Here is a 13,413-nt window from a genome sequence, read left to right as displayed (position 1 = left end):
TGACTCCCTGTCTGTTCCACGTACACAGACATTACGAGAATTATATGTCTTCTTTATTTTGACCAGACTCTAAGCACTTGTTCATTTTTTACCTTCTCGCTACCATGAACTTCAAGGCTATTTCAATTTCAATCGCTATGCTTGCAATGCAAGCCAATGCGATTACCTATTACAGAGTTTCCATTCATCGTCGCGGCAGCTCAGTCGAGCTTGGTACTGTTGACGGCGAGGAGGGGAAGTCATATCTTCTATGGTACTCAAATATGCTTGATCATGGCGGCAAAAACGATTCGGGTTTCCCGATCATAATCGAAAACGGGCAGGGCAAAAGGGTGGGCGGAATGGCATTGGAACCCGGATTGGAATTAACAACTACGAAGATAACTGCAAAGGACGCAGAGCTTGCTGAGCCGCTAAAAGATTAATAACATTCCCCACCTGCGAGGCAGACAAGCAAGGGTGTCTTTAACAAACCAAGACTGTAGCGACGGATTCGGCGGCGATTAGCAGAAGGCAGTGTTCGACTGTATGAGTGTGGAAAAGAAGATGCCCATGTTTGTTTTTCTCCATGTGAACGTCTTTTTACCTGCATGCAGGTAAATGAAAAAAAAAGAAAGAAAGGTTGGCAAACCAGCCTTGGTACTGTTAAATTCTAAGGTTACTGGCCTGCGTGGTTTGTTCATGATTGCGGTTTATCAAGAAGTATCTGGGTGGTTTTCTGATTTAATATGCTGCGATGGGTACAAAGCAGGGTAGACCTGGCCGCGATGAAACTTACTTATATAAAAGAAAAAGGCTCACTAGTTTACGAATATGCAAAACCATAAAGTTATTAATTCCATGGTTTGAAATAGAAATTCAATTTTAGTAGTAAACTTGGTCAAATCTTCTATGGCGGAAACTAGACTAGTCTAGTGAACCTTCCGGCAAATGGCAAGACTTGTCCACTCAGGATAAGTCATCTAAGCCGGATTCGACAATATTCGTGAGCACTTTTACAGAACTATCTCATTATATCTTCACTCATTCCAGCGACTCGTCCTGCCCAGCGCCCGGCGGGAACTTTTGATTAAGAGCTCCGCACAACCCNNAAAAAAAAAAAAAAAGAAGAAAAAGCTCCATATATGTTTTCAAAATCTTGAAATGTTTTGTTATTTTCAAGAGCTATATTGTTCTAGCCACATACCGCGATTAAGCATCTGCTTGCCCAAAAGATTATACACCGCGTGGTGTGCGTATATTAAAAGATCGCAGAGTTTGGTTTGGCATTTGGGGCAGACTGCCTCCTGAATCGACCATACCGGCTCTTGCCGTCGAACCTTGACTTCTGATGCAGTCTTTTTGGCTTCATCCTGGCAGCTCTGCGTTTTTGATTCCACCATCGTTGTTGGAGCCACGGGTTAACGCACTCGCAGCCTACAAAGTAAGAAGTAATCACTTCTACAAAGCCTTGTCCGAGTCGGAGCGGTCTTTGCCGCATAAGCCGGATAGAGAACCTCGACTTTGTCCATCGAATATTTTCTTGGCATAATTTTCTACGGCTCGTTCTGTTTCTTTTGGGCATCCCTTCTGCGGGGTTTCCTTTTCTGCTATTCTTCCGCTAGCTTCCGTCAACGTCATGCGTGCGGCGAGTCTTAAAATGTTGAACAAGTTAGCCAGGCGCACCGCATCTTGAAGCAGTACGAGTTTGTGATATCGAAAGGCAGTGCAAAACAAGGACTGACTAGCTTTTGCCAAAGCCTGGTTTGCATCGGAGCACCTTTCCTCTCTGCCAAAGAAATCCGAAATACGAATTCCAGTTGCTTCATCTTTGAGCCTAAGCCGCTACTGCTGCAGCCTTTCCTGCCCAAAAATAGATGGGCTTGTATCGGACGGCTTTGTTATTGGCTCCATTTGATTTGTTTTCTTTTGCATTTCTATTTCGCGCTCTGAATTTCAGCTTTTCTCTTCTCATTCAATCTTTGCGTTCGAGTCTAGTTTAGATTCGATTCTGCGACCACCGCGACGTTTATCCGTTAGAGGGGTAGCCCAAGGCAATTGTCTTCTTCTGCAAAGCCTTGTCTGAGGTCGGGCAGTCATTGTCCCCCCAAGAGTTGTTTATGAGGAATTTCCACGTCTTTTCATCCTTGCTGTTGCTTGCTTTTCCTTTGCGAGGTTTCTTCCCTCCTGTCATCACTCGAGAACTCGCTCACTCCTTCGGCGCTGTCCTCTTGGCACTATACTACATCTAATCAAAAGTTATTGTTAGGAGTTATGGTAGTAGGGATATCATTGCCATCGTGGACGGAGGTACAAATGGTCGTCGACAACCATTAAAACTACAAGACAAATAGTTACAACTTGTCACAGACAAGAGTTTCACATTATCAAAGATATACATCTGTTCGCAAGGCCCAAGCCGAGGGAAGTGTTATTAGATTACAGGAACTGAAGAAAGAGTTCGGAGAGAGGATTGTATTGGAAGTTGAATGTTTCAAAGCTAGTTTGCATTTTCATAAAAACATTCAAAATGACAACTATTATTCCCAGGCCGACATGCGTCCAAAAACTCCTTTTACCAATTTTGATCTATATTACCCGCTCGGTCACCTCTTCTTCAAAGCCAAAGCAAGTGCAAGTGGTCACGCGAATCAGTGCAAATGAGAATTGTCTTGCACGGCTGCAATATTGCACTAAAATCAAACGAACATGAAAGATTTAAAAAGTCTTTACAAGTGAATGAATTTTGGTTAGGGTGACCACCGACCCCTGATAGAGAATCCAGCCTGCGTTACATGTGGAGCTTGTCAAGTATGAGCATTGAGTCAACAAAAGTTGTTTTCAAACAAAACATTTAAATATAAGATAAAGTTTACGTATCAAAAAGCTTACTTATCAAAAGAAAGACAATATCCAAGTCGTTATTTTTTCGAAACGTAGAGCGCAATTCTTTATAGTTAAACATTCGCTTTTCCGATTTCCCTATTGATTTTATTATGTAAAGATCAAAAGATTGATTTAATTATAAACTTTCTCGTTTTAGTTTTGGAGGAAATACGTATATAGCTATCATTCTGACTTTAACATGAAAGGCTCTCTAATCTTTCAACTATATGTAAAGTTTATTTTATATTTGAATATTTCGTCTGATTACAACTAGTATAATCGTTCAAGTCCCTTCTGAGAAGTTAATTCATTTTTAGTTATTACTAGCAGCCACTTGAGTTAGAATATGACGTATGTGTTGTTAAACCATGTTATAATATATATCCTTTGTAATATTCGTACCATTCTCATTCGTATTTTATTCGTAACCTGAGAAATAGAAATAGCGATTGTTTTAACAGCTTGATATATCACTCACAAAACGGCAAATGAATATAAAACCTATATTTTTAAATAGCTAGTTTCTGGTTTTATATAAGTACAAATTTAACCCTTTACTGATTTGTTGGTTAAAATTTCAAAAAATTAAATCACAACTTTAGGGTGTTCACTGAGGTTTTTTTCGGGGACTTAAATCAACTCTTGTGGTTTTAAATTCGAATCCTTTAGGTAACCTTGCGCCGTCGAGAGGCTGTACCCCACAATTGGTAAGAATCCTGATATGGATAGCGTTATGATCAGGCACCTCGACATAGGGTTGTTCGCCGGGACGACCTTGGACCCAGTCACCCTTGTTGGAATGATCAGAAATCTGTCTAACTTTGATACGACATTCATACTCCTGGCCGTAGACGCCAGAAGCCTGGAGGTCAACAAGAGCCAGTGAAAGAACAGCGACAAATTTCATAGTGGCGATTTTGACAATCAATTGAATTGATGTTTAGGCGAGATATTGACAGTTGCCAAAGGTAAATATAGAGTGGCAGGAAGAAATGGAAACAAAAGAATAGTTTGAAGTTCACGATCGATTTCAAGATATTGTGAGTTTGTGATGTGAGTTTCAACGTTGTAACAGTGGTACTTACTAAACCGTTGGCCAACACAGCAAATTTAAGTCCCGGAGTCCAACAGGTTTATACATCCTTTACACACGAGAAACTGCGCCCTTCTGCATTAGGTATAGTATGGACCAGGCCAACAGAAACCCACCTGTTACAAGGCATTTGTCAATTGAATTTCCACAATGCAACCTAATTTTGGTGCATCCGGCCCACCGGTACTTCGCGCATTTTTGCCCAATTATTTTAGCTATTTGTTACATATAAGTTAACCTACTTATTTCGAAATTAAAGGCTATAATTCTTACTATAATTTGAAACGTTTGTACGATAATTAGTCCCAAATTGTATGAGTTAAAAGAGATTACTCAAAAGCACTATTATAATTAAATATACTACCAAAACGCAATGAAAACGCCTACGTCTTTGGTTTTATCATGTAGCAAGAATTACTATTAAAAACGGAAAGAAGTCCCACACGCTTCCAGACTTACCACTACTGTCAAAGATGGGGATTTCTACCCCTACCGCCATACCAATTGAGCATTATAAATTAACTATACTAGAGTTATTTATGCGTCACTGATAGAGGTTTCTACAAATCCTCTCCTTAACTGTCTGCTTTCAATGCAAAGATTAGGTTGTTAAAAGCCCGATTGGAAGTTAAACGGGTGGTAAAAGCGAAGATCGTATTTTCTATTCAAATGGGATTCTAATTAGCAAAAAAAACATTTTTGGGGTTTAAGAACATAGCGGTAAAGGGTAGGGATCTTTAAATAAGGCATTGGCGGATGCACTGCAAAGTTAGTAAGGTAGTTAAAGGTGGTGTCCTTAGTCACTACCTAATTGAAAATAATTAATCGTTTACGTATTTAATTAAGCTATTCATAAACTTTGTATTTTGCATATTAATTATTTAGTGTTTTATGCCCTTTTTTATGCAATTGCAAACTTGACGCGGAAAGGCATAATAGGGCTAATAATCGTGTTAATGCGGCGAAAATCTAGTTTATTTTTAGTGGTTAAATCTCAAAATTATAAATAGCTGCTCATGAACCTTATTTAAATTACTACTGTAGATAATATGGTACAGATAAACAAGTAAAAAGGCTTTAATACCAGCACATAGTTATTATATTATACTTTGCACTGGCAAGCGAAGCACAACAGTTTCAACTCACCTTAAAAAGAGAGACAAATATAAGAAGATGTAAGGTTTTCTCGCAGCTTCAAAGCAATACGCTACCTGGTTTAATCCACTCTGTAATTTCCAAACAATTGAAATGTAAAATCCCAAACAGTGACATAATCATGATGTTATTTATGGACGTTAATGAATAAGAACATTTATAAGCTATGTGATTTTAGCTAAAACGCGAGTTTAACTTATAAATAACTGTTATAATTGAATGATTGGGCCAGTACCAGGGAAACGAAATGGAGCTACACCCCTCCTGATGACACTCGCTTAAAAGCACAGCGACCTTTAATATTCACACTAGTGAGAATAAGAGGTACGCTGTTTAATATAACCCTTTAAAGTAATTTCAATAGTTTTATAGCATTACTTATACTGAAAGGAAACAATCCCAGTAATAGAAACTGCATAAGAGGCCTCTTGCTATCCTATAACAAAATCTATTATAATATTGTTTAGAGGCAATGACATCTTAAGTGATCTTAATATTTATTGAAGAACAAATCACAATTCCGGCCCCAGCTTTTCAAAGGCCCCATTACATTTGAGAAACAATAGGTTACGCAGCGGTGATAAAGGCAATTGCTTTAATAAGTCCGTAGGAAGGTCCGCAAAACTAGCGTTCGAAATAGTAAAGGATATAATGCATAAAAGTGCGTAAGTTACAGCTCCTACGTTGGAACTTAAAACGAAATATAACCTTTTAGAACAATTCAACGAATAACTTCACTCGAATTATACATAGGGGGCTTAGCACCTCTTAAGGCCGCTGTAACTTGTAAACATATAAAGCCTAGCATTAAAGATGTTTTCGCCCCGGAAACCACGGCCGCAAATTTAACACCTCGACATTAATTTTTCAAACAAATATTCGATTAATTCGATTTTACTGCAAGGGAGATTATTTAGCCGGTTAAATATTACATAGTTTTAGATTGATATAAGCCATTGATTAAACAAATTAAGAAATGGGAGACTTTCCTAACTTTTAACATTATACCAGTTAGCAATACTTTTACGCTGAAACGATTCCTTTAAACTGTGTGCGATGATAGCAAAGGTATTATATATAAGCTTAATCATAGCAAAACGGTAAGGAAATTGTTAATCAGTATCCTAAACGTGTCCCTCATGATATTATTAGAACCCTGCAATAATCTACCTTAATAATAATGTAAAATAAGATAAAATGCTTAAAGTTTTTGGTTATAATAAAAGGGCTCAAGTGGGAGGATAGATGTTCAAAAGACTTAATTACAGGACAAAACTATTTAAATATAAATTACTGCAAAGGAATCCCAAAATAGCCTCGCTTGAACAATCAAGCACGTGACTTATGTGAGTTATATTTCTTAATAGATTGCTATCAGCTATTTACAACTATTTAAATTAACCGTTGTTAATCGGAAGTTAGTATGTTTTATAATTAGGTGCTACTACGTAATCTTTCCAGCATTGTTATATGGGGAGCTACCCCATTTGGTTTCCCTGCTACTGATCCAGCCCTTTGGTCGTAATATCCTATATTAAAGTTTCTAAGTATGAAGCCTTATAAAATATGCTACCCAGAAACAATTATACCGGTATTCAAGCTTTTATTTACAATAAATATTTCTAATTATTTCCTCAATAATTGGTCTCTACAATCTAACAGCTTTATCACATCTAGTTTTAGAATCCAGACTGGTTACAAAATAGGCTTACTTATAATAATTTTGAGTTTCACGTCGGTAAAATAGCCATATTTATTAGTTTCTAAAATATGCAGCCCAAGTGCAAGGTTTCCCATCTTAACGTAGTTTAATAACAACCAGCTCAAGGTTTGGCGCAGTAAATCTAGTCTCGCAATCCCTTATACCATTTTATGGGCTCTTCCCAGCTTGGACTTGTCCAGGCCTACTATGGTGGTAAAGGTAAAAATCACCATCCGTGTTCAGTCTTGGGCGGCGTGCGGGACTGTGTGTTTGCTGGCTTGAACGATGTTTCCCACAAAGCTCCCAGTTATCTTCGGGCCGCGATTTTAGAATATGCCCAAAAACAGTTATGCTGAGTAAACAGCCAAAGCTCAATGTGGTAACAAGGGGCTTTTTTTGGCCTGGTTCCGTAGTACAATCGCCTAAAGCCTCTACTCCATTAGGCCTCTCCTCTTTCGCTCGGTTTGTACTCGCGTGTCAGCTTTCCTCCGCTTACAACGCTGTATCTGGTAACGAGTTGGCCATCTCTCACCTCTTCTATTCTTGAATAAAGATAAAGTCGAGCTAAAATGTCCTTAATGTCGGGAGCGTAGCTTACTCGGAGTCGCTCCCGCTTTCGTCACTGGGCCTATCGTGGAGGTGGAAGTGATTGATAACTTTAACGCGATTAAATGAGAAAATACCTCTCGACTTCATTTCGGGCGTAACGACAACTTTGAAATCGTTTCCTTTGCAGCTACCGCGTTGCCTCCTGACGCTTGCGAAGCACGGAGGATCATATGCGGGCGCCGCGTAACTATCTGGGTCGCACCGGTGATGGCACCAATCGACGCAATAATCTTGAGCTGCAGCTGAGTTGCCATACATTTTGCCACAACTTTTCTTACATTCCTCATATTTTTCCTGGTCCCATTTCACACCAGTGACTCCAGACATTAGGCTGTAAACCGTGATAAAAACTAGGAATCGCATTTTAAAAGCAATAACGGCCAAAGTGTTGAGATTGAGGTAAAAGAAAGAAGAGAGTTTTGGGGGAAAGTTTGCAGGAGAGTAAAAGTATCAAGGGCTAACAATGGTTGCTTGTAAATGCTGGGTTAGACGATTGTTCTACCTAAGCCTTTCTTGTTATCAGACAAGCCGCAACATTTAAAGAGGTTTTCTGCGTCTACGCGCCGTGTGTAATTATTGACATTCGATTTCTATGCGCATGGAAAATTAATATACAATACAATGCTCCTTTTCTTTTCAGAGAAGAATGCGCATAAAGTACGGATAGCATATTTACAACCTAATTAAATTAACTCTGAATTTTGTAAGAAGCGAGCTGTGTAGAATGTCAGTTTTATGAGTAACTTGCAAGGTTCTATAAATAAAAGGCGACATTGATATTGTATTGCATTGATTCAGACATATTAATTAAGCAGATATATTGTATACTGTTTTTATCATTTATGCCACTTGTTTATAATTTTAGTCTGCTTATGCTTAAGAAATATGGGACCCATAGAACATTGGACTATTTTAAGCCTTTGCACATTGAACTGGGCTAATCGTTTACGCCTTTTATCATATATAACTCCGTAGCGTGATTGCTTTGGAGTGTTTTTTGTATTTTCTTCTCAACCCAAGCTCCAAATACCTTCACAAGTCCATTCGCTTCTTCTTCTTCTTCCCTCGTTAAACTATCTACTTTTTTCTTTGTCATTTTGACATAACCTTATCGAAATGCAACTCTCTCTTTTTATCGCCATTTCTACCCTGGCCGCCGGCATTGCCAGCCAGCCGGTGATTCGTCGCTCGGAGGCAGGCCCATCTGACTCCACGAGCGACGACGAATATGACCGCGGTTCTTCTATCAATTCAGTCAGCATCGACGTGAAGAGCAACCCTACCATGACCTCAAGCGGTTGGTTCAGCAAAAATAGTGCCAATACCAATGTGAGAGTAAAACAATCATTCAGCTCGAGAAAAACCCAGAAGACATCCACAAGAACTAGCAATAGGACTAGAAATAGGGGCAGCAAATAGGGTTATTGGTCAGGTCTAGCGGTTTCAAAGTTTAAAGACTACAGTGGGATTATGTTTATAGCATTTTACTGTACTCGGTACCCGAGAAGCCACCTTTTCATAGGAAATGTCCGCCCGCCCACAAAATGGGGTGTAATAGCTACCATTAGTCGGGCGACAACAATGAATAAAAATTTTAAACTACTTTAAAAAAATAAACTGTTAGATTATTCATCGAATTGCACATTGTCCTTGCTGATCAAGCCATCATGGAGCGCTTTTGAAGTTCCTGATCCTCCAGGTGCTTGTCAAACCCACTGTGTACTATTTACTCCACTTGGCGGCTTAGCCAGCAGCCGTGATTGATTTCTTTTCTGCTTTTCTCCTTGGCGTCACGTAATAGCGTTTTTCAGCCAAGTATATTTAAACCTTGGAGGAATTCCACACAAACACCAACGCCAAAGATTTCGAGGCGGAAATACACCAAATGCGACAAACAATCCTAGTGGCACAAGGAAGCTTATGAAGTCGCCGGGCTTGTGGTCAACTGTTGATTCTGCGTGAGGTTATATCATTTTGTGCCTCATCCAGACAGGTACGCTTCTGGTGTTGTCAGCGGTGCCTATTCCACTCAAATAACTACATGCCGAAGGAGGCGTAAAAGACTAGCCATTTAATGTATATATATATATATATATATATATATATATACCCATGGAGCGTAAGCCCGTCAAAACGAACGAAGCTTGTAATGCCGCTGCGTTTCCTGGGCAACACGTTCCGGACGCAGGGAATGCCTTTAATGCGCAGGAACGGGAATCGAAGGCTTCGAAGCAGGCTGACACCGGCCATCTTTGTTGGTCAATGGCATAAGCCAAGGGGTAAAATTTGAGAGCTGTCTGGGGGAGTAATTAATGCCCTTGGGTTCTGAAAAGTAAAATTCCAAGATAAAAAGGAAGAGTAGCAAAACCCGAAGATTTGCACCGAGTGATTAAAGATACCGCTATTCCAGAGAGTGGTAATGTGTAATTCCNNCCCTGCCACCTGGAACTGGAAGAGGCCCATAAAACATGTATATGCCAGATACATGTGAGTTGTGCAGGGGAGATGACCGGTACGGAAATCCACCATCGTTTGCATAACAATAGTGGCATGAACCTCCCTCACAAGCCGCACAAAGCAGCAGCTTGTTTTGCAGCATGATAACCAGTCTTTTTTTTTCGAGACCGTCCCAACCCCGACTCACGAGAGCAAATCAGACGCCAGAATCCGCCAGCACGATCCCGTCAGCGGCCACATGCCTCTTCCACGCCGCACACGTGCTGTCGAGACTGGCATGGTCGATCATCTTGTTCCTCAGCAGATCGGCCTTGCGCACGACAAACTGCATGGCGAACCCTTCGCTGGTGTGCCAGCCGATGTGGCAGTGCATCAGCCACGCGCCCGGGTTGTCCGTCTTGAACGCCAGCACCACGTGGCCCCAGGCCGGCAGCATGGCCGTGTCCCGCCTGGGCGGGTTGTCCAGGTTTAGCGCCGAGGCGTCCTCGGCATGGTACCGGCCCGGGCCCTGCGCCAAGACGTAAAAGTCGAACCCGTGCAGGTGCAACGGGTGCGCGGCGGACGCGTTGGTCTCCACGGCGACGTAGATCCAGGCGTCGGGCTTGTCGAGCTCCGCGACCGCGTGGGACTTTTTGTAGGCCGTCGTGTTGTCGTGCATCTGCGCCAGCGTCGGGTTGCTCCAGTCCACCTCCATCGACGTGCCGTTGAGGTACCAGCGCACGAGGTTTTTGGCCGTCCGGTTCCACGACGCCATGTTGAAGCGCGTCCACGTCGGGTCTGCCACGTCCTTGGGCACCATGGGCACCAGCCGCGACCGGTCCTCGTCGAGGCATGAGTCGGTGTAGGCATGGCCGGTGGACTTTGGAGTGGATGGCTTGGCGCCGTAGTGGATGATGCCTTTGATGTTGGAGGGGCTCTTGGCTTTGGTGCAGTTCGTTTGCGGGATGGCGCGCATCCAAAAACTCTCGGCTCCCGCGGTGGTGCCCTGGTCTGCCGTGACGATCACGTCGTAGCGTTGCCCGATGCCGATGCTGACCATGGTGGTGGTGTAGGGCTTGATGGGGACCAGGTCGGCTGCGATAACGGTCAAGGTGTGGTTGTCGATGGCGAAGCGAAAGTGCGAGTCGATGGCGCTGTTGACGAGCCGAAAGCGGTACGACTCTCCGGCCGTCACCTTCTGGGTGAAGCGCGAACCCGTCTGGTTCCCCGAGCCATCCTCGCCGTAGACGTTGGTGCCGTTGATCAAGCCGTTGCTGAGAACCGGAGGCCCGGTCGTTTGTGCGGTGTGAAACAGGGCGTCTGGGGTTTCGTGCGACCAGTCGCTGAGGAAAAGACTCCCGAGGTCATGGTCGTAATCTGCGCTTGCAGGACCGTTGATGACGATGCCGCCATACATGCCCGCCCAAGCCTGTAGCCCGAAATGGCTGTGGTACCAGCTCGTTCCGTACTGGGTGGCGCGCCACCTGTAGGTCATGGACGACCCGGGAGGGGTCGGACACTGGGTGATACTGGCGACGCCATCATTCTGGGCCGTGTACAGCTGCCGCATCCCGTGAAAGTGGAGGCTAGTACCGTTGACGCTCCTGCTGAGGTTGTTGGTCAGATGCACCACGACGTAGTCGCCCCAGTCGGCGAACAGCGTCGGGCCGGGCATCGTGCCGTTGATTGTCTGCGCGTATCTGGGCACGCCATCCGGGGATACGGTCCTGTGGTCGGACAGGACAAACCAGTATTCCCTGGTGACGCCCGTGGTGGGAACCGCCTCATACCAGTCGTGGTCGATATTAAAGCTGCACCACTTTGACCTCGTGGTCGCCGTGTTGCCCAAACAGGGGCCATTTGGGAAGTTTTGTCTGCGCTGGATCTGAGATCCAAGGGTCGCGAGGGCTCCGTCCCCAGCCGAAAACAGTTTCTGAGATACAGAAAGCAGGTTGAAGGTCTGGACCGGGAGTGCGGCCAGCAGAAGGCCAAAACGGACTAATTTAACCATGGTCAGAACGCTCGATGAAACAAGTATACGATAATCAGACCTTGTAAGAAAAGAATGAAATCATTCACTGCGGCAGACCAGGAAAGGAAGTGAGTAAAAGAGAGCCGGGAAGCCTGGTGCGTCCTAAGCGAATACGCAACTCGGAGGATTAGTTAGTTAATCAAGAATTGCCGGCTCATCACATCCTTTAGCCTCCGGTTACTGACAGACATCGGTTGTTGCCGCCAGTTTGCCCAAGGAAAAGATGACAGACCGTACCGACCATTTATACTTTTACTAGGGGTTTTGCCGCAGAAGATTGAGCTGCTCGTTGGGTTTTGAGTTTTGACAGTAACGTGTGCGCCGTGTTTGGCATCTTTGAGCGAGGAGCGGTCTCATGCGCAGTCCATCTGGTTCCAGTGAGTGAGCATCAAAAATGTACTCCGGCTGTAGCGCCGGTGCTCAAGACCGTTGCGACTTTCTGTATGTTATAGCAGTCAAACAAACCAAATTCTTGAGGGTGACGTGAGACCGTGGACGCCCGAAGGATACGTCGAGCAGGTGACTACCAAAGGCACAAGGAACAGTAACGTTATAGGTCATTGGGTGTGTAGAAAAGCCTAAGGTTGGTGAGGCACCCTTGTTCAAGAAACATTTGGGATGGCTTTCATCTGGCCAAATCATATCTATCGGATGATTACGTCTCTTTCGTGTCAAGCTTTTTAGTGCAGCCGACCAGTTCTTGACCGAAGGCTTGAATCTCGTCGACGCCAAGGCTGAATTGGTGAGCAGGCGACGGGTCGACCAGAGACCAGAAACGGTGCCGCCACAACTCTTCTGACGGTAGAGAAGATGCGCCGTCCCTCGACCAAGATTGAGACAGGTCGAGGTGACTAGAGCTTAGTTGCAGCTTGACCGCATAGTTTTTTGGGTGATTTCCTCCAAAGATTGTCGGGCATTGGAGACAGTTCGGATGGCATCCGCGGCGTTTTTCTATCTTATTGGTTTAAGCTTGGGGAATGTGCATTCAATTGATCAGAGCGAAGATGAAAGTATCCAACACATGCGCAAATTGAATTTTATTTGATCTGAAGAGCATGAATTATTTTATTGTGCTAGAAAAACAACAGAAGGGAAAAAAAAAAAAAAAAAAAAAGTGGGGTACATGTCGTGGTGACGACGCTAGAACAGTCGTATCATGAACTCTGGGGGGTCTTACTAGGATGACCGGGCAGCCTCTTCTTCAGCGTTCCCAAGCCACAACCAGCAGATGCGGCCGATGGTTCATCGCTGAACCCACCGATTTCCTCCATCGACGGCAAGGACAAAGTGTTCTCTGGCGTTTCCGGGTGAGATGAAGACGGGAATCTTACCCTGGGCGGAGTTCCGCAACGGACAAAATGAAAGCACGATATGACAAATCACGCCAACGCGAACGTAAAGTTATTACTAAAATAGAGAAAAAGGTGAATTTGTCAAGCGATGCAACGGATCCTTCCGAAATGCATCGGAGTACATAGTAGTTAGTGCACGATTGCACGATTGCCCGCTTCCCCCCCCCCC

General features: G+C 43.6%; 1 protein-coding gene across 1 annotated transcript; it reads right to left on the bottom strand.

The window, feature by feature from the left end:
- Positions 1 to 10,077: 10,077 nt before the first annotated feature.
- Positions 10,078 to 11,871, bottom strand: PpBr36_09537 (uncharacterized protein; the record flags this gene model as incomplete). The annotated part of the gene is made up of 1 exon (XM_029896658.1): positions 10,078 to 11,871. One exon carries the CDS (start codon positions 11,869 to 11,871, stop codon positions 10,078 to 10,080), a length of 1,794 nt encoding a protein of 597 aa, XP_029744888.1.
- Between the last annotated feature and the right edge of the window lie 1,542 nt (positions 11,872 to 13,413).

The sequence above is a fragment of the Pyricularia pennisetigena genome (assembly GCF_004337985.1).
Source record: "Pyricularia pennisetigena strain Br36 chromosome 7 map unlocalized Pyricularia_pennisetigena_Br36_Scf_8, whole genome shotgun sequence".
NCBI lineage: Eukaryota > Fungi > Ascomycota > Sordariomycetes > Magnaporthales > Pyriculariaceae > Pyricularia > Pyricularia pennisetigena.
Note: the sequence above shows the minus strand (reverse complement) of the source record. Positions and strands in the feature narration are given on the sequence as shown.